The sequence below is a fragment of the Planococcus citri genome, chromosome 4 (genome assembly GCF_950023065.1).
Source record: "Planococcus citri chromosome 4, ihPlaCitr1.1, whole genome shotgun sequence".
NCBI lineage: Eukaryota > Metazoa > Arthropoda > Insecta > Hemiptera > Pseudococcidae > Planococcus > Planococcus citri.
Window position 1 is genome coordinate 3,528,596 of NC_088680.1, and position 27,465 is coordinate 3,556,060.

General features: G+C 34.9%; 3 protein-coding genes and 1 long non-coding RNA gene across 4 annotated transcripts in view; 2 read left to right on the top strand and 2 right to left on the bottom strand.

Annotated features, from left to right (window-relative positions):
- Positions 1-397: 397 nt before the first annotated feature.
- Positions 398-2,163, bottom strand: eIF3i (eukaryotic translation initiation factor 3 subunit i). Its single transcript, XM_065360321.1, has 6 exons — positions 1,921-2,163; positions 1,578-1,824; positions 1,357-1,509; positions 1,148-1,275; positions 859-1,059; positions 398-772 (listed from the first exon to the last, which is right to left on the bottom strand). The coding sequence occupies exons 1-6, from the start codon at positions 1,921-1,923 to the stop codon at positions 524-526; spliced, it is 981 nt and encodes a 326-aa protein (XP_065216393.1). The 5' UTR covers positions 1,924-2,163; the 3' UTR covers positions 398-523.
- A 182-nt stretch (positions 2,164-2,345) lies between these two features.
- On the top strand, positions 2,346-7,901 carry dgt1 (dim gamma-tubulin 1). Its single transcript, XM_065360320.1, has 8 exons — positions 2,346-2,795; positions 2,864-3,084; positions 3,155-3,323; positions 3,405-3,568; positions 3,650-3,789; positions 3,875-3,997; positions 4,120-4,263; positions 7,391-7,901. Exons 1-8 carry the CDS (start codon positions 2,560-2,562, stop codon positions 7,754-7,756), a joined length of 1,563 nt encoding a protein of 520 aa, XP_065216392.1. The 5' UTR covers positions 2,346-2,559; the 3' UTR covers positions 7,757-7,901.
- A 2,317-nt stretch (positions 7,902-10,218) lies between these two features.
- LOC135845931 (uncharacterized) overlaps positions 10,219-27,465 on the bottom strand; it is a 62,428-nt gene continuing 45,181 nt past the window's right edge. The window contains exon 6 of the long non-coding RNA XR_010558863.1: positions 10,219-12,391. This is a non-coding gene — a long non-coding RNA (uncharacterized LOC135845931). The remainder of the gene's footprint in view (positions 12,392-27,465) is intronic.
- On the top strand, positions 20,990-26,753 carry LOC135843500 (uncharacterized). The gene is made up of 4 exons (XM_065361416.1): positions 20,990-21,890; positions 21,985-22,084; positions 22,198-22,302; positions 22,445-26,753. Exons 1-4 carry the CDS (start codon positions 21,058-21,060, stop codon positions 22,649-22,651), a joined length of 1,245 nt encoding a protein of 414 aa, XP_065217488.1. The 5' UTR covers positions 20,990-21,057; the 3' UTR covers positions 22,652-26,753.

Genomic DNA, 27,465 nt, shown 5'->3' on the forward strand with positions numbered 1-27,465 from the left:
TGTCTGTTGTGTTATTCTCAAAATTAATATTATGAAGAAAAAGTCCCATTTGTATTGTCGACTTATGTAGTTACGTAGTTTTATGCCTATTGCTAAAAAAATAATCGCGGAAAAGTCCTTCTTTGTTGACAAAATTGTAGATCAATTTCAGATTTTTTTCACCTTTTTACAACAGACCGTTCAAATTTTCTACTTCATTTTTCCGTTTCTCAAAAACAGGAATTTTTAGTTCATCTTCTCAGGTATTTAAGAATATTTAGAAACTCCCAACAAAAATCCCTCTGCTTTTGCAAATTCCACTATGGAAACAACACCCCCCCCCCCCCCTCCCTCCCACATCCGGCCTAATGACAGCATTAACCATCCATGAACTCGCGAAAAAAAAAACAAAGGCGTCTTTCATTGAAATTAAAGTTATATTTCAACGCATATAAATAACAGCGATTCGATCATTAACCAAAATGACGACGAATAAATAAAAAAAAAAGAAAGAAAAAGAGGAATAAATATAAAAACTATTTACTTAAAAATCAAATTTAAAATCGTAATAAGATTGATCAAACGATTGAATTCGAACAAAACCATCTTCTCCTCCACTTGAGAAACTTTTTCCATCTGGATGAAAAGCGAGCGTATTTATGGGACCGAAATGACCTTTAACTCGAGCGAATTCTTCTTCGAATACTAAATGGAAGAATCTAGCGTCGAATTTTCCTACTCTAGTCGAAGTGGTGGTAACCTCGATAGCTTCTTGACCACCTCCAACTACCACCTAAAATACAAAAACACACTCAGTTAACGTACATTTAAAGAGATAAATTGATCTTTGAACAGAGTGATTAAATAGATACTACGTACGTGATCAAATTTGGGCGATATTGAAGCACTATTCACGGGTCTTTCGGTTTGGTATGTTTTCATTACATTTAAATCCTCGATATCGAATAATTTGGACGAACAGTCTTTGGAAGCCGAGATAAACATGGTACCCTCGACGTTCTTTTGTAAATCGTTGATGGCGTTTCTATGTTCTTTAATGGTATTGATTATTCTACCATTCTGCGCAAGAGAGAAAAAACAACAACAACGTGGCATGAGATATAAATTTCAATACGATGCGGAGACGGTTGAAATGATGAGAGCTTACTCGTGTATCCCATTGGGTAATTGAACCGTCATCGTGACCGGTGATAATAGTTCTATCCAAAGGACCCCAGATAGCCGACGTGATTTTAGACTCTTTCACAGGCATTCGAATAATAGGAGATGAATCACCTGAAATCAACATATTCATCGTAAATCATGCCGTAACGAATCGAATAAATGGTAGCAGGATTGACTCGAATCAACACTCACTGAAAGATTCGTCCGCATTGCGTACATCGATAACGGACATTTCACAACTTAAACCCATAGTAGCATCGGTAGAGTAAACAGCTAAATCGGCCGAGTAACTAAAAACGCACGTTCTTATGGCGCTTTCAGCTTGCAATACTCCGATTTCAACTCCTGAAACAATGTTGAAAATGAGAACTGGCGAAATTGATACCCGAGCAGTGCTACGTAGCGATAATTACCGTTCGAAACATCCCATAATCGTAAACTGTTGTCAGCAGCTCCTGACAAAAATCGCCTAGTTTGCCAATCGACATCGATACACCATACAGCACCGCAATGCCCATTAAATGTTCCTAATCTTTCTCCGTTTAACGAATACCATACATTGGGACGATGATCTTTGGCCGACGAAAATAAGAGATCGCCTTCTCGGTTGTACTTTATCTGGGTGAGAGCTCTCTCGTGCCCATGAAGTAAGATTGGTTTCTGAAAACAACAGTACGTAGTGAAGAGAGCTGGTAGTGAGAATATCGAAGCATAATAGCGATAGAAAGAATAAAGCTCGAATTAATTCAAAATTACCATTTCAGAGCGTTGAATCAATCGGTGTTGTGTGTGGTACGATGAGGAGAAAGAATTGAGAGTATGAACTTATAGGTGTTTTCTGCGCGACTGAACATTAAGTCATTAACGACTGAAGTAATCAAGTATTAATCGGTGAAAAATTACTCGAAAAATGGAGTTTACATCGAGAAATTATTGAAAAAATGTATAAAAATTCCACAATGCAACGTTTTCAATTTTCATTTCATTTCGGAAAACAATGCGGAAATTGTTTTTTGGCTTCGTGCCGAAGAAAAAACACGCAGCATGAAATTTTTTACTCGTTTCTGATTGGTTGATTTTCTCGTTCGAATAAAACAAAGTTGGTAACACTGTAATGCTGGCGAAAACCGCAACGTAAAAATCCAAAAAGTTTTGAATTTTTTTGTTTTTTTTGCGTTTTTCTTTTTTTTTGAAGCTTTTTTTACCAGTTTTTTGAAATTTGAGTAATTAATTATTAATTAAATTAAACGTTAATTAGTTCTTAAATAGAAACATAAAGTGTTCCGATGTATTAATATTCTTATCGTTCGTTGAATCGCGCTAATTTTCCTCTTCTAAAGTAATGAAATGTGAATTGTTTCGGTGACCATTTTGATTACATCAGATTTTTCAAAGATGATGTCCCCTTCGCCGAAATTATCGAAGAATCCGTTGAAAAAGAAAACCAGATGTATTTATAAGAACTACAACTGTTCGCATATAGCTTTACCTTCATTTTCGTACTGCATAAAGCATATTTTGGAAGATAAAAACGCGCCGTATAAACAGTGTTCTTTTGTTTACTCGTCGAACGGAGAAAAATGTCATTATGCTGTGCCTACGTTACCCTCAGGTCCCTCAAGGGAAAATATGTACGTGTTGTATTGATTTTAAGGTAATATTAATTCATCGTTATTGATCGGATCGGTATTTGTTTCAGATTATGTACCGAACACGCTCAAGAATACGAAGCCAATAGACTGAAACCTAAATGTAAATATTTTCCACCGTTACCTTCGGCCGATACAATATTATCAGGTTTATCGCATTACGTCAAGACTAGTGAGAACTATAAACGAGATGGAAGTTTGGTCGGTGCCACCGCTGATGAACTCTTACAACAAATTGAAAAGGATAAGAACATGGTGGTGAATCCTTTCGGTAATGTTGCTGCTTTATTAATACTGCGACGATTCGGAATACTTGTTTTACATAGCGTATTTTTCAACAGTGGATATCGATCCGTCTGAGATAAATTCTAAACCGAACGAAACGTTGAATTTTTCCTGCGAAATTGACTCGGATTTAGAACCAGCTACCTCGGAAAACGTTTGGGAAAATGCTGATCAAGATTCGTCCGATGCTGAAAGTTTAGATCTCGAAATGAGTGACCTGTTGAGGTATTTTGAAGAATTCTTGGTTCAATTTACTTTTACATTGTGTTCTGGTTTGTAATTCTTGAATGTGTTTTGTACGTTTAGACATGCTGGAGTGTATACGGACGAAGAAATGGTGTTATCGATACGTAATCACGCTGTACGACTTCAGAATCTGTGTATTCAGCAGTACAGAAGGCTTTTATATTTGTTGCGAGAAAAGAAAGCTAGATATTTAACGGAATTGAAGCGAGAGAAAGAGATTTATGGTAAGGTTTGAAAATTCATTATACGGAGTTACGTTCCGTATTTTATATGGAATTTGAACGTTGCATTGTGTAAATTTCAAGGTCCTGTGACGAAACCGCAACAGATGACTCTGCATGATAAGAAACAATATGATCAATTAAGAGCTTTAGCAAGATATCAAAAAATAGGCATCGGTCCGGAGGCGCTTCTTTTTAAAAAAATGCTGGAACGACGAAAAGCTGTAAGTAATCGTATCGTGAAAATCGATTCTGAATTTAAATCACATTGATACTAATGTTCTTATGTATTTTTTTAAAAAAATTTAGGTGACGCCGGGATTAGTCGTTCGTAGCAAGAACTACAATAAATGTACTTTTACCGAAGGTGGAGTTAAATGCTTGCTGAGAGTGTTACCAGCTACTAAACATTGCAGAAAGCATATTCTAAACGTGAGTATTTTAGTATGTATGGATATTTGAGTTTTGAAATTGTATTTCGATGAGTTTTTGGGAAAAAAATTCACGTTAAAAATTGTATTGTAATGATTTTTTTTTCATTTTTTAAATTTTAGGATCGAGCTCAAGTATTATTTCAAGCCTGCGGTGTTCAAAAACAAGATCATACGTGTAGAGAACCCATTGTCCCGATTCCAATACCAAATGCTACCTGTACATTTCATTTCTCGTTACCAAAGGATGCGCTGACTTCGAAGAAGGTGAATTTTGAGTACTTTTTCGACGTATTTGACAATCAGTGGCAGATATAAGGAAAGAGGCATTCACGAAAAGGGCCCATATTGAAAATTGTGTTTTTTATCCCCGTTCCCCTCCCTCCGAAGGTGCTTTTATTTCAAAAATTGGAATGTTTCGGTTGATTAGGAATCATTTCTGGATGATGTGGAATTGATTTTCGTATCTTTATAAATTTTTTCACTTGAATTGCACCCTAAGTAGAAGTATTTAAAATTCTGTAGTTTGCTTTTGGGTAATTTTAAGTGACTTGATGTATTTTCGAGTTCATTTATTTCATCTCTTTTGGAAATTTTCAGTAATTTTGTTGCATTTTTGGGTGTTTTTACGGTATTTTAAAAGGTTTTCGATTGTTTTTCATGTATTTTTGGCAAAATTCGCCAATAGTTCATCGCTGTCTAGCAGTTTTTATTGATTTAAACGTCCTGTTTTAGCGTTTTCACGTTATTTTGGCGTGTTTTTCCAAATTTTTTTATTCGTTTTGGTTCATTTTTTATTGAAATGTTACCACTTTTTGCTATTTTTAGTGCTTTTAAAATTTCTTTCGAATTTTTTACGTCATTCTGACGCTATTTTTATTATTTTTCTCGCATTTTTGGCAATTTTGCATAAGGTTTGAGTAAATTTTAGGAATCCGAATACTTTTGAAGCATTTAATTACATTTTTAATTTTTTTCAAACATTTTTGGCAAATTTCACCAAAATTTGATCACTTTGTGAGTAATTTTCAGTGTTGTTTTTGTTTAGGACGTTTTTACAGGTTTTCAACGCGCCTATGTTAAGATTTTTTTTGACAAATTTTCCAAAAATTTTATTTTTTGAGGAAAAGAAAAAAAATTGATATTATTAATATCTGAGAGAAAGTATACATTTTCATTCTTTCTTAACTGGCTGCACTGTTTTTTCAGCAAAGATTTCAAAGTGTCTCTTTTCTGCCAAAAATAGCGAAAAATACCTCTATTTTCAAAATTCTCAATTAATAGTCTTGTTTCTTGCTAAAAAGTTGTCGTCGTTCAAGTTCCAAAAAGTGTAATTTCTTTTTTTTTGAAAAATTATCCAAAGTCTCCCTTTTTTGCAAAAATATCCCCAACCAATGGGCCTAAATTGAGAAAAAAATAAGAAAAAAGTTCTCTTTTTCTGACAAAATTTTCCAAAAAAGTCCTGCTTTTTGTTGAAATTGTAAGTCTTGCCTTTTCGCAAAAATTCTCGCTTTTTACCCAAATTGCTGACTTGTTTTTCTAAAATTGACAAAATTTTTAGCAAAATTACGATAGAGTCATTTTTTTGATTCTCAAAAATTACCCAAAGAACTCGCTTTTCTGCAAAAAAATGAGCAAAAAGGGCCATTTTTGTCAAAAATTTGTTGAAAATTTTGAATTTTTGAATGACATTAAGTATGGAAAATATGACAAATTTTTGTTAGGTAATTTTTAAGCCCATAAATGGGCCATTTCTGGGAGAAGGGTGCGCTCTGGTGTAAATTTGACGCCGGAAATCAATTCGCCATACCAAAAAACCCCCCTAGCCCAATTTTTGGCTCGATTCCAGACAAAAAGTGTTTTTGCCCTTTTGGATTTTTTTGATTTTCAAAAAAGTCGAGTAAAGGGTGGATTTCGACTAATTCGAGGTCGCCGAGTACGAATCTGCTGTCAGATTTGATCGATCGCCTATTCTTAGTGGACAACGGACGTTTATCTCGCGATATAAACATCCTGCATCAATTTTGAAGTTATATTCGAAATCAGCGCCATCGAATTAGTCAGAATCCGTCATAAAAAATTGAAAATTGCACAACTTTTTTTTGCCCATTTTTTTGCTCAAGAAAAGGCAGTTTGTGAGGAAATGGTGCACTCTGGTGAAAATCTGACGCCGTAAATAAATTCGCCGTCCCAAAAAACCCCCTTAGCCCAATTTTTAGCTCGATTCTAGACAAAAAGTTTTTTTGCCCAAAAAAATGTATGAACTCCCTTCAGATTTTTTGGATTTTTTTGATTTTCAAAAAAGTCGAGTAAAGGGTCGTTTTCAACTAATTCGAGGTCGCCGAGTCCGAATCTGTTGTCCATTTGAGTCGAGGGACGCTGCTTCAGCGAGAAATTACAAATATTTTGCAAAATACGAGTCCGATCGTAAAACAAACGTCATTTTTGGATTCAGCGTGCTCGAATTAGTCTGAAAACTTCGTTAAAAATGCAAAATTTGACAACTTTTTTCCAAGTCATTTTTGAGGTCAAAAAAGGCTGTTTCTGAGAGAATGGAGCACTCTGGTGAAAATATGACGCCGGAAATGAATTCGCCGTTCCAAAAAACCCCCTTAGCCCAATTTTCAGCTCGATTCGAGACTAAAAGTTTTTTTGTCCAAAAAAATGTATGAACTAACCCCTTTAGATTTTTTGGATTTTTTTGAATTTCAAAAAAGTCGAGTAAAAGGTCGTTTTCGACTAATTCGAGCAAGCCGAGTTCGAATCTGGTGTCCATTTTTGTCGAGGGACGCTGCTTCGGTGAGAAATTGGAAATATTTCGCCGTATACGAGTCCGATCGAGAAACAGACGTGATTTTTGGATTCAGCGTGCTCAAATTAGTCAGAATCCATCATAAAAAATTCAAAATTCCACAACTTTTTTCAGGTCATTTTTGAGCTCAAAAAAGGCCGTTTGCGAGAGAATGGTGCACTCTGGTGAAAATCTGACGCCGGAAATGAATTCGCCGTCCCAAAAAACCCCCCTAGCCCAAATTTCGACTCGATCTGCGAGAAAAAGTTTTTTTGCCCAAAAAAATGTATGAACTAACCCCTTTGCATTTTTTGGATTTTTTTGAATTTCAAAAAAATCGAGTAAAATGTCGTTTTTGACTAATTCGAGGTCGCTGAGTCCGAATCGAGTATCCATTTGAGTGATGGGTCGCTGCTTCAGCGAGAAATTGCGACTATTTTACAAGCTACGAGTCGAATTGCAAAATGAACGTCATTTTTGTACTCAGCGACCATCGAATTAGTCAGCATGCTTCATCAAAAATGCAACCCGCTGTTTTTACCGTGTGTTGAATCACTTGAATCCACCTTTTCTAACATTATTTCGTATTATTTTTCATCGTAGATTTCGAAACCACCGGAAGACGTCAAGAAGGTAGATAACGACGACGATATCAACGCTCAAACCAAAATCGACGTCGAAGATGATACGATCAAGGAAGAAAAATTGAACTTATCTCAGGATTTAGCCGGCGATTCTCTGGATCTTCTGCTCAACGGATGCCCAAAATCGTCAGCTTCGTGTTCAACATCGTCATCTCAACCGCAACAAGTGGTCAGTGATGAAGCTATACCCACGTCTTCGCAGATAAAACCCATCGCCGATGATTTAGATATAAGTATGACTGATAAACTTTTCGAAGACATTACCAAAAATTTGAAAAACGAACCTTTTATGGACGCGTTGGAAAATTATTTCAAGGTGGATTGATTTTATTTATTTATTTATTTTTTGATGAAATATGAAAAACTAGTATGAGAGTAAGTATGCAACATTAAAGTCTTTCTGTGTAATTTAAGCGTAGATTGTATCGAATGTTTATGAATGAAGTATAATCTATTTGATTTGTTTGTTATCAGTGTTTTTTTATAAACAAATCTGTCTACTGTCTAATAAAAAAAAGCATACCGTAGGACAAGACTCGTTAATCTTATTGTTTTAACGAAAATAATTAATTTTCACGATGATGAAAAATGAAAATTCAACAAAAAAACGGCGAATAGAATTCGAACCGTTTATTTCTCCTGAAAATATTCGCTATATCTCAAAAATAAGCACACCATTGAATTCCTCGTATCAAGGAACATCCACTTTGACCTTTTGTTCCATTAATTTCGTTCCAAAATCGACTAAAAATGATGAATTAAAATACCCCTGCGAGAATCCAATAGGCAACTTGTTTGACAATCATTGAATTAGCTTCAACGGACAAGCAGCGCCATCTATCGAAATAAAACGGAACCTTCGTTCTGTGTTTAAAAAAATCGAGGTTATAAAAATGAGGGAACGAAAGCTAGATATGCGCGTGGCGCTATCTATTGGAATATTACAGGAACTACTTCGCACAGAACACTCTAAAACGCATTTTTAATGCCCTATTTCAAGGTAGTTCCGTGATATTCCAATAGATAGCGCCACGCGCATATCTAGTTCTCGAAATGTGATTTTTCAAACCCATAAAATGAGCTGACAGCGCCATCTATCGGAATAAAACGGAACTTTCGTTCTGTTTTTTTAAAAATCGATGTTGTAAAATGAGGATATGAAAGCTAGATATGCGCGTGGCGCTATCTATCGGAATATTACGGAACTACGTAGAAATCCGGCATTAAAAATGCGTTTTAGAGTGTTCTGTGCGAAGTAGTTCCTATATTATTCCGATAGATAGCGCCACGCGCATATCTAGCTTTCATTTCCTCATTTTTATAACTTCGATTTCTAAAAACAGAACGAAAGTTCCGTTTTATTCCGATAGATGGCGCTATGTGTCCATTCGATTTCAATACACTTTCAAAATATTTGTTATTTGAGTTGCCTATGAATTATTTTCGCAGGGGCATTTATTATAAACGAAAAATTGCCGTGTTTCGACTACAATCAGTTATCCAAGTTGCCTATTGGGTATTTTGAAGGCGTTTTCGACTTTTCGAATACAAATCTCATAATTTGGAGTTCATCAACTCCTTGCAAATTACTTACAGTTTTTTTTTACATTTCCAGCCAAGTTTGAATTTTGGCATTTATGATCTAGTTGCCTTAAGCTTATTTCCGCAGGAGCATATTATGGCTGAAAAATAGTCGTATTTCGTAGATCTTTTGAAGAAATGTGCTTCTAAAAAGGGTGGGGGAGTTAATTTGAAAATGAGTGCAATATCATCACGCGAGGTATCGAAATGTATATTTTCGAACCTCCTGAACTCGAATTTGATATTATTTCGACGTCAAATCGACATGGTTTCGAAGAGAGGGGGGGGGCAAAATTTTGAAACAAGCTTACTCACCATGTGAGGTATCGAAATATATATTTTTGAACCCGCTGATCACGAATTTGGTAATATTTCAGCCCCAAACCCAAAAGGAGCTTCAGAAAGAGAAGTTCAAAATTCAGAAATTAGCCCAAATAATATGTGGCAAATCAAAATGTATATTTTCGAAGTTCCTGCATACGAATTTCGATATAATTTCAAAGGAAACCCCAAAAGGGGCTTCTGAAGAGGAGGTTCAAAATTCCAAAATTGGCCTGAAAATCACGTGACATATCGAAATATATGTTTTTGACGCTCCTGAACACGAATTTGATGTCATTTTGAATTTCGATATAGGCCTAATTTCAAAGGAAACCCCAAAAGGGGCTTCAGTGGGGGAGGTTCAAAACTCAAAAATTAGCCCAAATAATATGTGGCACATCAAAATGTATGATTTTGAAGCACTCGAGTACGACTTTGATATCATTTTAGCGTAAGCCCCAAAATTTGCTTTCGATGGAGAGGTCCAAAACTCAAAAATTGACCCAAATTTCAAGTGACATATCAAAATGTGTGTTTCCAAGGGACCCTAAAATAAGCTTCTAAGGAGGAGGTTCATGATCCTAAACTGCCCTAAATATCACGTGACATGATAAATATTCGTTTTTGATGCTCCCAAACATGAACTTTTCATTATTTTGGCGAAAACCTCGAAAGGAGCTTCTGAAGGGGGAGGTTTAAAAATCAAAAATGGTCCTAAATATCATATTACACATCAAAATAAGTGTTTTAGAGGCGCTTGAGTACAAATTTGATATAATTTTAGCAAAACCCCCAAAAATGGGCTTCTGAGAGTGAGGTTCAATGAAAAATAGCGAATTTGTCAGATTTCGAAACATAAAATAAAATAAAATAAAACAAAACAACACAAAACGAAAATCGTTTCAATCTTTCAACGGCAAAGAAAATCAATACAATCTTAATTCTACAACACGTTGACCAACCTCGATTAAGAAACACTGCCGGCCGCTCGATAGTGAAAAACCATGACTGGTCATTACAAAAATACACGAATAATAATAACATGTGATTGATACAAATTTTCAATTAAAGAAATATACAAACAAAAATGTGATACAACACCAACATTATGTACATAAAAAGTAGAGGGACGGGGGGGGGGGTGTCCTAATCTCAATTTCTCGACAAATTTCATTGTAAAACAGCGTCAATGCTTGACAATTACGCTGTCTCATATCTCAAATTTGACGCAAATAAGGTTATCTTAATTAATAAGTAATTAAATAACGACTCACCTGAATCGACTTGTATAAACTAACTTATAATACGTAACATTGTGACGACTCACCTGTACCTGACTCTTCACACAGTACCAAAATCGAACCCCAGTCATTTCCCATCCGACCAATGATGACCAAAACACATTCCTAGAAAGTTCGCTGCTAATCATTTTAATAGATCAATTTTTGAACAATCTCTACCCATACGATGACGGAAAGACCTTACACGTTTACCTAGATTCTAACAAAGCATAAAAATCCAGATCGACATCCGCTCTTCTCGCACTCTCAACAGTCCAGACAATCGAACCCTTTGTCGGGCCCAACTCTCCGGAACAGTATCTCAAATTCCCTACACTCACCACGGGCAGTGCTGCTGAATGTTCATGACTCATCATGGCATTCTACCAAAGCGCCAACACTGCGGGATAGGCTGAACTTATCCTCAAGGCAAGGTATATAGCTGACCCCGCAGACAGGTCGGTTATAACTTCGTACCAGAGTAAAATTTACAACACGCTGACCTCAGCGTAGGAATAAAAGTTACACTCCTACGAAGTGATAACAGACCGCCTGAAAGGCGCCAGCCTACATCCCATTTGATAAGCCCGATCCTGTAAAAACCCCGGTCGGCACGTGTACCGCCGGGAAGCAGTAAGCAAGTAGACGGCGCACGGATTTCTACCCTAACCTCGCCTAAGTCGGCCACAAGGGCAGTCCGAGCTCGGTCGACTCGGAGGTCCGTACGCACCAACCTCCGTCTCGAATCTTACCCCATATGCCTATTTTGAAGCCTTCGCCAACTTCGCGCACACTTCACAGTCACACGCCTCCTACATGGCGTAGCAGATGCCAGCTTCCAGACACAAAAGACTTTGCACAACGTTCAGCCCGACGACGTAGAGCTCTTCCAATAGAATCATTTCAATCATCAAATATGTAGTAAGCGAGGATATAATCACGTTTACAAATTCGCATGCTTAGAATATCGTTCTTCAAACTGGAATAATATGTGTACTTCTACGTCAAAAGGGCCCATTCGGTCGGTGCCGAGAAGGGTGTAGATTTTATTTTTCAAAAATCGGTACAATCTTCCAAAGTTTTCCAATTGATTTAAATGGCGCGCGAACGTGATGCTTTCATGGACAGCTTCACACTCAAACACTGTTGGAATCCACCGGAGAACATTGGAAGCTTATTTTGATTTTTGAAAAATAAAATCTATACCCTTCTCGGCACCGACCGAATGGGCCCTTTTGACGTAGAAGTACACATATGTATTATGTCAGCTAAAATTATCACACTCAAGTGCTGCGTTCAAATGTATAGGTCAACGAGGGTAATGATGACCATTCAATAAATTCGCACGTGATAAAAATTGCACGTGAAAAATATCGTTCTGCGAGCTGGTAAGTCTGAGTATCCTACTTCTCAAAAAATAATTATTCTGCGCTGTATCGCGTCCATCGTATAAATGCTGCGTTAAAGGGACAGGGGGGGGGCAAGTTACATTTTTTACAAACATTGTACGTACATGCTTAAAAAGTGCTTCTCGAAGCTCGGTAAAATTCCGGTTCCGCCGAATAAAATCGCCACGCTGCGCTGGCTATTCCGTCAAAAGCAGATCGCGTTAAATTGAAACTGGACAGGCGGGTGGGAGGCGAGAGATATCAGCTAACATACATAAGGTGTCGATGTCGCACGTTCGAAGCTGGAGAATATTCTGGAGCTGATGATATCACAGGTAGGTAGGAGCTGCATCCGAATACCGTTCTTAGATCAGGATCTGTCTTGAACTCCTAAAACAAACAAAAATCAACACAAGTCGATTAGAATTACGAACGACTGAAATCATCACATAATTGAATGCAACAAATCAACAATAGGTATTTCATGCAAAAAAAAAAATCAGCGTTTAAAAAAAGGTACTCAACTTCTATATCTAGGTACTAGGTAGGTAGCTTTGCCAGCTAATACAACAATAAAATGATGCCACCCTTCCATCCTAAGATTCGACAAGCAAAACAAATGATGCAAACTAGGCAAAACTTTTGCCGACTTTTCACAATTTCATCCTATTTAGCGGGTGGGGGGAGGCGTAAGGGATTTTTGAGGCATCGTAAGCAGAAAAAAAAGTTCATATTCCGGGTCAGTGTCCTCGAAAACCTACTATTATTGATACATCACTCGACTACTCACGATTTTTCAAAATTTTGGCCCTTTTTTGAGGCAGTTACAAACTTTGAGGGGTCGAGCCCAAAAAATAAATTCATATTCGTACTCAGCGACCTCGAAAACATACCATTCGATATATCACACGACTTTTCACAATTTTTCAAAATTTTGGACCACTTTTGGGGCACAGAAGGACATTGAGGGATTGGGCCAAAAAAATAAGTTCATATTCGTACTCAGCGACCTCGAAAACATATCATTCGATATATCACACGACTTTATACGATTTTTCAAAATTTTGACCCCCCCCCTTTTTGGACGCAGAGGGGCATTGAGAGGCTACACCCCAAAAATAAGCTCATTTTCGGTTTCGGTGACCTCTAAAACATGACATTCGATATATCACTCGATTTTTCAAAATTTTTCAAAATTTTGGACCTCTTTTGGGGCACAGAGGGACTGAGGGGTTGAGCCCAAAAAATAAGTTCATATTCGGGTTCAGTGACCTCGAAACATACCATTCGATGTATCACTCGACTTTTCACAATTTTTCAAAATTTTGGACCCCTTTTGAGGCACAGAAGGACATTGAGGGGTCGGGCCCCAAAAAAAAGTTCATAATATTCGGGTTCAGTGACCTCGAAAATATACCATTCGATATATCAGTCGACTTTTCACGATTTTTCAAAATTTTGACCCCCCCCCCAGTTTTGGCAGACAGAGGGGCATTGAGTGGCTTCGACCCAAAAATAAGTTCATATTCGGGTTCAGTGACCTCGAAAACACACCATTCGATATATCACTCGAATTTTCACAATTTTTCAAAATTTCGACCCTTTTTTGGGGTAGTTAGGAGCTACGCGGGGTTGGCCCTCAAAAAATAAGTTCATAATCGTACTCAGTGACGTTGAAATGAAACATACCATTCGATATATCACTCGACTGTTGACGATTTTTCACAACAGGGGCTTTGAGGGGTTAGACCTAGTTGGATCACATGACAAGTTTCAACCCCACCCTAAAATTGGGCTCAACTCATCAAAAATTTCTTTTTCGAAAATCCAAAATTCCATAACTATTTACTCATGATCTAAATTCGGGTAGTTGTTGGATTCTTCAAAAATACTCAAAAATCAGTTACATCAGAACGTTTGAAATTCGTTCAAAATTTTAACCAGGTTGCCCAAAAATGCCCAAAATTCTTAAAAAGTATTTTCGACGAAGCATTCGAATTTCTCGCAAAATTTCACACCTTCTGAATACTCGTAGGTCGCACAGCACACTCTTTCGGAAATTTCAAAATCATGACTCAATTTCCTGGATGAATGTTCCGCAAAGATGCTCAATAATACACATTTTCGTCGAAATATTTGAAAAAGTTATCGGAAAATTTCAAAAAACCGGGATGGGTTGCAATTACCTATTGCAGGACACCTTTTCAAAAAACCATGTCCTCTTGTTGGGCTCAAAATTCTTCAAAGATCCGCGGGGAAAAAAACGTTTCCCAAAACGCTTGAATTTTTTTCAACATTTCAACCAATTTAGACAGGTTTGCATTAGGTACCAGTTTTGAAAAATTTCAAAATCCACGACCAGGCTCAAACTTTCTCAAAAATGCTCAAAAAGTGGTTTCTTCGAAATACATACTTGAATTGTTTGCAAAATGGAAAGCCTTCGGATACTTCGCATGACTTTTTTTTCTTCAAAAATCTCAAAAATACGACCCCATCTTGGACTCCAAATTATTTTTAAAAAATATTTAAAAAGTAAGTACTCTCGTTGGAATATTGAATTTCTCGCTAAATTTTCACTTGTTTACTGGTTGGTCCCATATTTGTAACTTGAGCATCTATGTATATAGGGTAGGCAACTCGTATGACATTGTCTCATCATTGCCCCTCCCCCCACCCACCCACCCAAATTTTCACCATCCAGCCACAGGGCTCAAAACTATTGAAACAAAATCGAAAAATATTTTCCTCGAAGTAACCCATTTAAATGTAGCATGGAACTTTTTTGATTCTGAGTTGAAACAATACAATTTTTCCACCAAAGTATCAAGCACCGGAATTCAGAAATGAACTACAACAATCAAGTAAAAAAATCAGTAAACAAAAACATTGACGAAAAAAAAAACGAAAGAATGCGAAAGCGAAAACAAAAAAAAATAATAAAGTGACATAAATGAAATGAATGATAGCAAATGAGCTGGCAAACTACATAATCAGCGAACCTAAACGAAATGTCAACAAAACTGAGTTAAAAAAATCGATATTTCATGAAACCTTTTTTCAAACTATAGGTACCTAACCAATAGTAGATGTCACGTCGAAAAATACAAACAATTCACAAACCAGCCTAAAATATTTGAAAAAAGTCGAAAATTACGATAAATAGAAAAAACGTTCTCAAAATAGAATGAAATTTGGGAATGATTACGTACGTCAGAAAGTATCGTGAAAACTATAAAATTAATGCAAAAAATCACAAAAAACTGCTAAAAAAAAAGAAAGTGAAAAGGGAAAAACTTCGAGATGAATAATTTTACATAATAATAATTACGAAAAGTTGGAATGAAATTTCTGAGAAAAATTAAATTACAAAATAAGTACACCAAGCGCCATCGCAAAAGTTGCATAAACGTAAAATTTCCAAAAAAAAAATTTCATCAAATTTTACTCAAATTGATCACTGTTTTAAAACTTCAAAGTTGCATAAATTCTTCAAAAATGAAGGTACTTAAGCCAATGCTAAAATGTGCAATTTTTAGCTAAAGGAATGCTCTACCAGCTCCCTAGGTCGAATTTTTCATTATGGCAATTTTTCATTTTTTGCTCATATGGTACATTTTAGATGCTCGTAGTTTCCTTCCATGAATAGATAGAGAGGGTTGTAGGTAGCGCGTTGTGTTCGTCTCAGCGAGATCTACACGTTGGTACCACATTCGATTTGGATGGTTATGCCACCAAATGCCGGTTAATAAACTCGCCCTACCCCGCCAGCAGGTTGGGGACTGGGAAACCCAGAAAAAAAAAGGTTAGGGTTTGGTCAAAGTTCAGATTTGAGGTTAGGTTAGGTTAGGGTTGATTGAGAATTGGCCACACAAAAATCACCCACAATTATCTCTATGAAAGGGCTGCAAAACCCACATGCCAGTTCTGCCTGTCAGAACTTCTATCTGCCCAACAGTTACTATTTCACGGTCCCACCTTACATCAGCACAGACTATCCCTACAAATAGATGAAACATCCCTATTCATACTAGACGACCCTTCTGAAATTAAAAAATTCTTACATCTAATCTAATTTAAACTAGACAGCTAAGCATTTTTGAAACTCTCACTGCTTCAAAATAATAATTGTTTTTCAGTGTTTTCATATTTTCCAAATTACAATAGGTATTTCAGAATAATTTATAAGCTTGTATTGCTTCTAAATTAAGAAATTTCTAGTTGTTTTTCATAGTTTGCATTGTTTTAAAATTTACAAAATTTCAAATCAATTTCCCAAATTCCCCATCGCTACAATTTCATAAAGTTTTCAATAAATTTTCAGAATTTTGCATTGCTGCTGAGTTGGGAAATTTGCAATCAATTTTTAGAATTCACATTGCCTCTAAATAGTCAAATTTTGAATAATTTTTCAGAATTCTCATTGTCTTTAAATTAAAAAATTTCAAATTCAATTTTCAAGTTCATATTGTCCACAAATTGTAAAACGTTTACTCAATTTTTGGAATTCACATTGCCTCCAATTTTTCAGAATTCTCATCTTCTTCATAAATATTACAATACTTATTTCATATAATTTTCAAGTTCACATTATCTGCAACTTACAGAACTTTTAATCAATTTTTGGAATTCTCAGCGTCTCTAAATACAAATTTTCATATTATTTTTTTTAGAATTTCCATTGTCTTCAAATTTATAAATTTTCAAACCAATTTTCAGAACTAGCTTTTTATTCTAAATTAAGAATTAAATCTTATAAAATATGTTAAGAATTTGCATTGCCTCTAAATTAGGTAAGGTAAAGTGGGGTAATTCCGATATGGGGTAATTCCGATAGCAAGCCCTAGCTTTGTTGCAAAAAACATTTTGGCACAAATGATGAAGAAAGTAGGTAGTTTTAGTGCTAACCTACACCCATTAATGATCAGATGGTTCATCTGCTCTGTTTTCTCAAGTCTGTGCAGTGTTCAAAATCTGAATGCCCAAATCCTTTGCCGCAAAAAACAGTGCACTTTTGAAACTCGTTTTTATCGTTCAAAACTTGTTGAAAAATTCTGTTTAGAAGCTGATATTTGATGAATACGTGTTAAAGTGTCAGTACCTCTTTTGATTTTGCTTTTATAATTATTTGTTTGGTGGCATTGAATTATTAAACATGTCGATCATTTTTCATGCTGCGGGGTAATTCCGATAGCCCCAGCAAAATTGTCCTGCAATGTTTTTTTCTCTGTTTTGATGTATTATAGTTTTAGGGGGTCGAAATTATGAAAGAAAATCCTCAAAATGGGGCATTTTTCTCTAGTTGGTTTAGTTTTCAAAAATTATGCCTCAAAAATGCATATTTGTAAAAAAAAATCAATTTTTGTTCTAATGATTCAATTTACATGAAATAAAAACCTAAATATGCAATAAATGGTATATTTCAACATTACTGGCTCGGAATTACCCTGGGAGAATTCCTTTCCTTATAAAACTCATTATCGGAATTACCCCATTTTTAGGGTAATTCTGATAACTCAACCTTCCAAAATGTTTTTTCAATTATATGTATGAAGCCTTCACACAAATCACTCTTCAATATAGTCAATGTGTAGCTGAAGAACGCAGGAATAAAGTTGTTACATCATTTTTGCCCCAAAATGTACAGGAAATCCAAAAAATGAGAAATTGCTAAAATTTTGAATTTTGCCATCGGAATTACCCCACTTTACCTTACATGAAAAAAAAATACGGGTAATTTTTACAAAAAAATTTAACTAAATACTGGTATTTAGCACAACCATTCAATAATTTTTACTGTAATCGTATAGTAAAAATTATCATTTTAATAAATTTTGCTATATAGGTACCAATAGTAAAAATCATTTTGTTTTAATAATTTTTACTAAATCATGATAATAAAAATTACATGTTTCAATTGTAGGAAAAATTAGTTAAATTACTCATTTTGAAGTAATATTTAAATTATAAGTAAAAAGTTGAAAATTATTCATGTCAAGGTAATTCTTACTATACTTATGGCTACAGGTAGACAAAAAATTAATGAAATGAATTTTTAATTTTTAGTTAGCAAATGATATCATAATTCATAACTCAGTTTCAGCATTATTTTTGCCATTTTGCACCATTACCATGTACTACATAGTAACTCCAAAGCATTTACCTATCCAATTTTCCTACGAAAAATCCGTCACCTACCTACTTACCTCACGGGGATTCGAACCTGGGTCCCTAAATTTCCTATTCCTACCTACATGCCCTATCCATTCAGCCACCGATTGACTACGAGGGTTAGGGCATTAAAATAATATATTTGTTTGGTAAACGCCCCACCAAACCACGCCCACTTGGAATTTACAGCTAACAGACTGGGGGTGTAACAGGGTACAATGAAACACAGCTGGTGATGGAATAGACTGGGGGTATAGCAGGGTACAATGAGCGGCAGGTGTTCTACAAGTCCCCTTTTCCCTTTTTTAGGATTTAATGCATTAAAATAATGAACTAAAATTGCAATTACTCAGCAATTACCCATCCGAATTGAATGAAAATTAATCTATTCCCTCCGCCTTAATGATTCTCAAATGGTGTCCAATAGGTACGAAAAACGGTTGGATAGCTTAAGAGAACATTCATTGTAATTGAAATTTCAATTTCTCAAAGCGAAACCAATAGTGTGCTACGCACACTAAAAACTTGACTTTACCAACTCGATATAAAATTTCTTACAATGGGTGTAATAATCAAGTAATTACAAACATCCAAAAAAAAAAATTTCCAGTTCTTTCAGAGAGATCCAAAAATTCAATAAAAATTTTAAATCGAGCTGGTGGTTCCAGAATGCCGGGAAATGGAGGAATTTAGTTTAGAGGAGTCGATATTAGCTTCAGAATTGATTTTTTTCAATTTTGCAAAAAAAGTACATTAAAAGAATAAAGAAAACAAGTGATATAGTTAGGTCTGCCTGAAATGCGTCAATTGATATATGGTTCATAATTCCTTCCTATAGTGGTGGGATTTTTCCATTTATTCCCTAAGGGTAAAATAAATGTATTATGCCTGGTTAGCTCACTCAAAGAGGCTTTTATATTATTTCAGCAGTCTAATATATGCAATTATTATGTAATGACAAGAGAAATATATTCTAACACCAAAACAAATTAAGATCATTTTACTAAAACGTAGGTAATTTACAAAGACAACATCTAATCTTTTAACAAACAATAATGTTTGCCTAAGAGCCGTTTGAAGGCAGAGATAGAACATTTTTACATCAAAGTACCATAAAGTAACACTTGTGTAGGCCTACATCAAAACTATCAATAACAAATATAACTTTGATGAGTAAAAATAAGTTTATCCAAAGAGAACAAGATATAATTTTGTCATTACTCCATTCGAAAGGTAGGTATTTTAATAAATTAATTGACCAAGTACCCATGCCCTCATGCAGTGGAATACTTGCCCATCTACTCTAATTAATCGCTAATGTTGAATTAATTAGATAAGAGTAAGTTATTTCAAACTTACTTACCAAACTATACACGTTTTCCATCACTTTCAGGGGTCTTACTAATACCAAAGGCGTCGATGGAACTTAACTAAAAGAGATCCATTTTAATTCTTTGCACAATGCCTACCTGACCGGTTCAGGGTACATTGCCAAAAAGACACAAATTAATGATCATCGGATCCATGATCAAATTAATAATGAATTAACCACTGACCACAGTGGTGTAAATTAAAAGGGTAGACCATGATTTTCATCATCACTACTGTGAATAATTTCTACGCTCGGGTAAGAAATTATATGATAAAATCACGCCGATACGGAAGTTCGCGACGAGGTACCTATTTACTGCAGGTTCAGGAGCCAAGTGGTTTTTGGCGTTAAAACGATTCAATTTATAGACAATAGGGTCAAATAAGATCCTCCCCCACGATCACGTGGTAAAAAGGGGTAAGAAATGCTCGAGGTGTTGGCATATTTCAAAGACATTCCGCGACCTGTCGAAAAGCGAGCATTCTTTACAATAAATTTTGATAAATAATGATCTTATTTTCCTATCTCAAGCCATAAATGTCGCGGGGGCTGCCAACCCTTGTCTAATAAATAACTCGACTAAATAAGAAGGGTTGACCACCTGTGACATCATCTGCACGAATCTAACTCATTAAATATTTACACACGTTTCCATATAGTATAATAAGTAGGTATAATTTGCATCCCTATAGATGATACCTATCATAGGAATCACCTAAGCCGATGCAGGCCATCTACACTAGATGTCAAAATTTTGGAAAATCACGATTTTTGGATTTAAAAAAATAGAAAAATCAATTAGAGCAGCTGAAATTTTGGTTAAGCGGTTACAGACCATTAGGTATGGCCATGTCGGGTGAAGTGAGCGCGAGGTGGTCTGAGTGGCAGGTGAGGTTGGTGTTTAGGAGAAATGAGCAGTTTCAAAGTGCAGTATGATAGGAAACAAAAAAAAACAAAAAAAAAGGTATTCTTGCAAAAGTAGTATCTCTGTTTAAAATCGATAATAGGCAGCTCGGATTATTTCCTTCTTGTGAGTTCAAAAATTATTTACAGAGTTAAAATTTAATTTAAAAACTCCCATAAGAGTTTTCAAAAATTGATAACTTGCTGAACTTTTATGCAAGCAAGGCAGGTAATAATTTAAAATTACATAGAAGTTGCCATTAAAGTAACTCTTTTTTTTTTTAACCGCTAACCATTTTTAAATTGCGTTTTTTGCCATTTTCTGGAGTGAAAATTCTACAAATCACCTACAAATCAATGCATTACTTATCAACCATAGTACCTATGTACATAGTTACCCCATATTCTCATTTTGAATATTAATGATTTTAACGTAGGTATCATTAAAAATTTTAAATCCTGTAATTGAACGTTAAAAAATACATTAGAATAATAATAGGTAGGTGTTTTTTACAAAGTACCAACCGTAGGTAATGAGAACGGCCATCCCTCAAGAAAATCAGTATTCATTCAAATTTACAACCTATATGTACTAATCCGACGATTGAAAATTATGAATGTGTTGAACGATATCGTGAAAATTGTGAACCAAATGCGTGGTAAAGAGAATATATTTGGGTACAAATCGACGACCGCGAATCAGTTCTATTTGGTGTATTGTTTCTTAGGAGAAATATACTTCAGCACTACGTTTCACCGGCACACCAAACTATTTTTGTTTTGGTGGCAAATGTCTGGATTGTTAGTGGGATGTTGTCAAGTAGTATCTTATTCATTTTACGGTAGTACCGAAGATGCAGCTGACATTTTATACACAATATTTGTAATCATGATTGCCACCCTTTGTTACGTACTCGTACCATACATCTCAGTGATTCACTACCGCAGTGATTTACTCGATGTGATCCAAATAGCGGATCATATTATTATGAAAAGGGAACTGAATAGTCATAGTAAAACGGAAAAAGAATTCAACTTGGGAAAATGGATCAAGAACATTTTTCTATACAACTGTCTAACTCTTTCAATATATTGTTCAATTTGTTATGTGAGTGTATTGCTTTTTTACGAAGATGAAAAAGTTAAAAACGTTATTTACTACCTCGTTTATCCACCAAAAATCGAGCAATACGGATCTTTGCCATTTTTCCTGATTTTTAGCACAGTAGTAAATTTAGCTGCTGCTTCTTTATTCTTAGGCATTCCCATGATCTCACTTATTTTTGTATTTTGCGGTATTATATTTCACAATGAAATACAAAAAATCATCGAAGACCTAAATTTGCTGAACTTGAATCCCATTACAATTGAATCTTACCGAAGCATGCAACCAAAATTCAAAAACTCTATCATCAAATGTGTCAAGGATTACCAAAGCGCTATCAAGTAGGGTTATGTACCTCTACCTATGTACTATGTATACCTTTAACGTTCTATAGAATATTAATGAATAATCAAATAAATTCTTCCTTGTTATCAGAATGATCGAATGTTTTCGGGGATATTATGAAACATTAGCAGCTGTTTTATTGCCATGTGTACTTTTTATTGAGATCACTCATGCTTTTCTCTTCGTATCAGTGAGTGTTCATACCTATTACCACTATCTAGTAGATAGATATTTATTTGCTTTCTACATGTACATACATACTTGTATGTACGCAAAATGTTTTTGTTTTTTTGTTTTTTTTAGCCCAATATCTCAATGACAGTGAGATTGAGAGAACTATCAGTGTTTCTTAGCTCAATCCAATGGGTATTTATGCTATGTTGGTTGGGTGGCATGCTGGATGACTCGGTAGGTACCTATAATAGCAGGTATGTATGTATGTATGTATGTACATATTATACAGTATGTAAAAGACTGAAAAAAATGCTATATACAAGAAATAAGGAGTAAATATATGTACATGACATTTTAAAAATGCATTTTCCAACAGGCAGAGGCATTGAGTTTTGCTGTATATTCTACACCCTGGTACTGGTCCACATTGTTGCGTAAAGATGTTTACCTACTCCTGTGTCAAACTCAAAGACCGATCTCTGCAACAGCGCTGGGAGTTTATCCTCTTTGCTTGGCAACATTCTTACGTTTCATGAATATTATACAATCGTCCGTCAATATTTTACGAACGATTACCGAATAATAAGATAACGTAATCATGGATTCAATTCGTTCTACACATAGGTTGTTATAAATATACATAAATCTATATATTAATAAGTACAGAGTATCTAACGGATTTTTTTTGTTGAAAAAATCACCATTTTTTCAACCAAATTTTCAGAATGCAATCCACTCGACCATTCCCCCCCCCCCCCCCAAAAAAAAAATTAACATAGTCAAATTTTGCACATATGAAAATTTTTAAAAAAATTGAAACTGGAAGAAAATAAAACAATACAAATAAACGAGCTTATTACATTCGTTATGAGACAAGGTGTCAAGCAAAATTTCAAAATAAAAAATCAGGACTTTAGCAGGACATTTTTCAAACACTAGAGATTTTATGAAAAAAAGGAGCCGGGGGAATGCAAAATTTAACATTAGAATTTTTCGCTTTTAGTTTTCCAATGTCTTCAACATCCCAAGATTTTTTTCAAGCAAGCAGATGTCGAAAATATATTTTTATAATTTCAATTTTTGATTTTTTCACGTTATAGGTTCGTGCTCATGTAATGAAATTGGGCAAATTGAAAACTTTTTTTTCAACAAACCAAATTTTTAATTTTGAGAGGGAGGTACATAATTATGTAAAAAAAACGATGATTTTTATTGTGATAAATTGGTTAATTATAGTAAGTTTATTGCTTTGCTTCAAAATTTTGATATTCAAATAATTTTTTTTTGAAAAACTTAAAATTGAAAAAAAAGCAAATGAGCCCGAGCGTAGCGAGGGTAGAAGCTTGCAAAAATTCATATTTCAAGAAGTGAAAAAAAAATTCTTCATGCAGGGAAGAGTTTATTTATTTGATTCAAACATTGAACATTTCTTGAATTTGAACAATAGTTTTTCATAGGGAAAAAGAGTAAACAGCCGGAGCGAAGCGAGGGCGAAAGCTCTCAAAAATGTGTAATTCAAGCTTTAAAAAATTCGACAAATGAGCTCTTTTCTACGGAATAAAGATCTAGAAAAAGGAACGAATTTGAATTTTTTCTACTTACTTTTTCACTACTTTCACTACTTGCACTACCTGTTAGATAACCTGCCATTTGATGAAATTTTGTGGGAATTTTGAGTTTCAAAAATCTGCTGGAGGCTCCCGAACTGCTCAAAAAGGTTTGAAACAGTTTCCAATCGATTTGGCATGTCGAAAATAGGGTATATCCCAAATTTCAGCTTTCTATAGGTCAATTTGGTAAAATTTTGATTTTTTTTCTCACATTTTGGCCAAAATTTGATTTTTAAAAATTCACCAAAAATCGAGTAATGTACTTTAGCACTTGAAATTTTGACAGGTTGTACGGTTTAGAAAATTCCATGTTAGTCCTATGTTGAAACGCAAAATCTGCGATTTTGGCTAACCTGTCAATCAAAATGGCGGCCATTTTGAAAGTAGGGCCAGGTTTTTTTTGAGGACAAGGGCTAGAAATGTTCCTTAGGACTCTCTCTTTAAGAAAAAAGTTGTCCTGGAGGATCGGCAGGGGGGTGCAAGTGATCCTTATGCGGGCCCCCGACTAAGTTTAATTTCTTGAATTATTCGCAAACGTTCAACACATTTTGATAGGTCGCGTGACACTTTTTCAATAATTCTTATAATTATGATATGAGGGAATATGCCCTGATCGCCTTAGCGATGATTAAATTAATCCCTTCGTACATTTAATCGTAATATTCTTAGTTAGCGTAGGCGTATAAGATTTACTTATACTGGAAGTATGGCAACGTGAGAACTACGCATATAGGAGAAATGATTTATTTATCCGGTGACTCGTAGATCGAGGGAAAACTCGAGGGTACGAGCATCGGATTTCCAGCCACGAACCTCACTTGGAATAAGCTACTCGCGATGGCTGGTTCTTGGTCACAAAAAGACGTATAGGCAATGAAGGCCTTAAAACCTCCATCCCTCTTAACTGTTTTCGCCCACTACCACTGTGGATAATTTGTTTAATAATGTGAATTAATTAAATACGCCCTAATAGAAAAAATACTAGTAGTTCGATGAAAAAAAAAGTACTATAGTTTCAACTAGTAATATTTTGGCACTCTGATTAGTAGTTGGAACTGGTTAACTAGTAGTTGGAAGTGATCAAGTAGTACTTGAACTGCCCTCATTGAAAAATGCGTGAAAATATATTAATTAAATTAATTAATGACTAAATCTACGTTTCTTCATTGAAACAAGCACAGTACAGCACAGTGCTAGGAAACCTCATCCTAAAAATCAATTTGGAGAGGAAAAAATTTTTTGCCCTAGGCAGGGCTCGAACCCACTACCCTTCAGTCACTCACTAGTCACTACTAGTTACTCACCCACTTAGACCACTCGGCTATCCCCATTGTTGGAATTATTAGTACTAAAAGGCCAATATAATTGCTTCAACTCTGGACTTAGTAAATTTTTTGAATAGTAAAAGTAGGTATTTCATGAAGTATATTCCTCCTGTTATTCATACACTATCTGGGCTTGTATGATGACAACAACATTTTATCATGCTTCAGTAGCTGCACCCATCACAAATGTAGTTTTTTTAATTTACCTAATTGGTATTTTTTTAAAAAGTGATTGCATTTTTTTTTTCAATTTCATGATTTTTTTGTGGCTTACTTCCGCAAATTTATGAAAATGTTCATACCTATCAGTAGGGATAGGATTTTCTTTGCGATTCATTCCATTCTGAGGCAAATGGTGAAAGTTCATAGTGCTTTTCTTTTCCTTTTTTGGGACGTGTTGATGTTTTAAAACGTCTATTTTTTGTCAAAAAGGCAGAAATTTTGCTTATTTTGTGTTTCTTTTTTCATTGTTAACGCTTTTTTGGATAAAAAATTGGTAAATATTGCAGCGATTTTACTTCCAAAAATACTAAAATTTTTCAACTTTTCCTTTTTGCACATTTTTGAAAAAAAAATCTGAATGAATTATTTCAAACAAACAAGAGAAGAAAAACTGAAAAATAAAAATTTTAATTGGTTTTCAATTGTCAGTTTTTATAATTTTTTTTAAACTTTGAGTTTTAGTTTCAGTTTCAGTTTTTCTTCATTTTTTTCCATTTTCTTCTTCTTAGTTTATTTTGGTTCAAGTTGTGCATATATTTAAGGGAGGTATTTTACTGGGTTTGAAAATAAAACCTTCATTTTGATATGAAACATAGTAAAGATTTGAAAGCAGCTTTTTTTTTGCTTTTTTCTTGCATTTTTCTTGCTTTTTTTATAACGCTTAAAACGTGTCTGATGGCGCTTAAAAATCCTACAGCCCTACCTATCACCCACCTTCTACTACCAAATAAATAGAATTGATTGATTGATTGATTCATTTTCTGTAAAATAAATGAATATAATAAGAAGGGAGAATCTGCTGACATTAAGAACTGATAAGAACTGGTAGTTGAAAAGTAACAACTAGTAGTGATCCAGCACAAACTAGTAATCAGTACTGATAAATCAGCAGTGAATCAGTATGAACTAGTAGTGATGCAGTATTAATTAGTAGTAAATACTGATCAATTAGTAGTGAACCAGTATGAACTGGTAGCGACGTAGTACACACTAGTAATAAATACTGATAAACTATCAGTTAACCAGTATGCACTAGTGGTAAAGCAGTACTTACTAGTAATAACTAGTAAGAAACTAGAAGTATTTTCACCTACTACTAGTATTTTTTCTATTAGGGCGTTCATTTAAATTAACCATTTTACGGATATTTCTCCGATCCGGTACCTATCGGGAAATATGAAACAAAATAACCCAATTCTGTCGCCGATCTTACGTTAGTATGAGTGGATCACAGGAGAGGCAGAAAATAAGCATAGTGTCGTAAGTTGTGAAATACTTATTAGTTAAATAATAATATTATGAGGGACGTAACACACCTAGTCTAATTAAATAATACATAATTGCATCGCCAAGTAGTTTTAATTAAGCTTAAACTTAATTATATTACGAGTCTCTATTTTATGCGAGATGTTAAGTAGATGTTGAGTCCACTATCGAACATAAAATAATGTCAATTATGTTACACTTCCTAAATCCTAACGTGTATTTTGTTGTGCTAAAATATTAATAAATTGCTTTTAAGAATGTTTCTGCGATCTTGAGTAAGTACTTTCTTGGTATTTTAGTATGATTTTTGTGTATATGGTGGATTGGTTTTACATAAGGTCTTTTCTCTCAGAGCTATCCTGGTACGAGTAATTATTCACTCTCTAGGGAATAAATCTTGACTTCACCCCTTAACCAATTCTAATGATTCTAAATCCCTAAGTCAGTAATTCCTATTCTCACTATATCAATTATCACTCAATTTCGAGCTCAAAATTTTTCGAAATGTTCGAAAACAATTTTTGTCGAGATATTTGAATTTTTCGAAAAATTTTAATCAATTTTGATATGTCGCAAGGTCACTTTCGAGTAATTATTCCATATTATTGTTTACTTTCAACTCGAAATCCGAGTGAGACACGTCTTCGAAATTCGACATGGGCCCTGTTTTGAAACCAGTTTCTAGCGAACTTTGGTTCAATGGACGTAGAACGAACTCTTCTACGCTATAAATGCGATTTTTTTCGAGCCTGTATGTCTTATTCAAATTTTCCAGCCAAGAACAGCTACTTCACACATTCCCACCTATCTCACTTCACACATCGAAAAACTTTCAAAAATCTTCCCCCGCAAAAATTTCCCACATTCTCTGATCACTTTCCGACCCTACTCAAAAAATCAGCAACCGTCAATGATCTACAAACGGTGCTTCCTGTGCCCTATCGCAAGCATAGAAGGACGCGGGCGTACTGGTG

Excerpts from the sequence above, each read along its gene's own strand:
- eIF3i (XM_065360321.1), bottom strand. Across the intron at positions 1,276-1,356 it reads CAATGCGGACGAATCTTTCA|GTGATTCATCTCCTATTATT; the intron begins GTGAGTGTTGAT and ends TGTTGATTTCAG. Across the intron at positions 1,060-1,147 it reads TTACCCAATGGGATACACGA|AATGGTAGAATAATCAATAC; the intron begins GTAAGCTCTCAT and ends TCTCTTGCGCAG.
- dgt1 (XM_065360320.1), top strand. The coding sequence starts at position 2,560 with ATGATGTCCCCTTCGCCGAAATTATCGAAGAATCCGTTGAAAAAGAAA. Across the intron at positions 3,569-3,649 it reads GCGAGAGAAAGAGATTTATG|GTCCTGTGACGAAACCGCAA; the intron begins GTAAGGTTTGAA and ends GTAAATTTCAAG. Across the intron at positions 4,264-7,390 it reads ATGCGCTGACTTCGAAGAAG|ATTTCGAAACCACCGGAAGA; the intron begins GTGAATTTTGAG and ends TTTTCATCGTAG.
- LOC135843500 (XM_065361416.1), top strand. The coding sequence starts at position 21,058 with ATGAATGTGTTGAACGATATCGTGAAAATTGTGAACCAAATGCGTGGT. Across the intron at positions 22,085-22,197 it reads ATGCTTTTCTCTTCGTATCA|CCCAATATCTCAATGACAGT; the intron begins GTGAGTGTTCAT and ends TGTTTTTTTTAG. Across the intron at positions 22,303-22,444 it reads GTGGCATGCTGGATGACTCG|GCAGAGGCATTGAGTTTTGC; the intron begins GTAGGTACCTAT and ends ATTTTCCAACAG.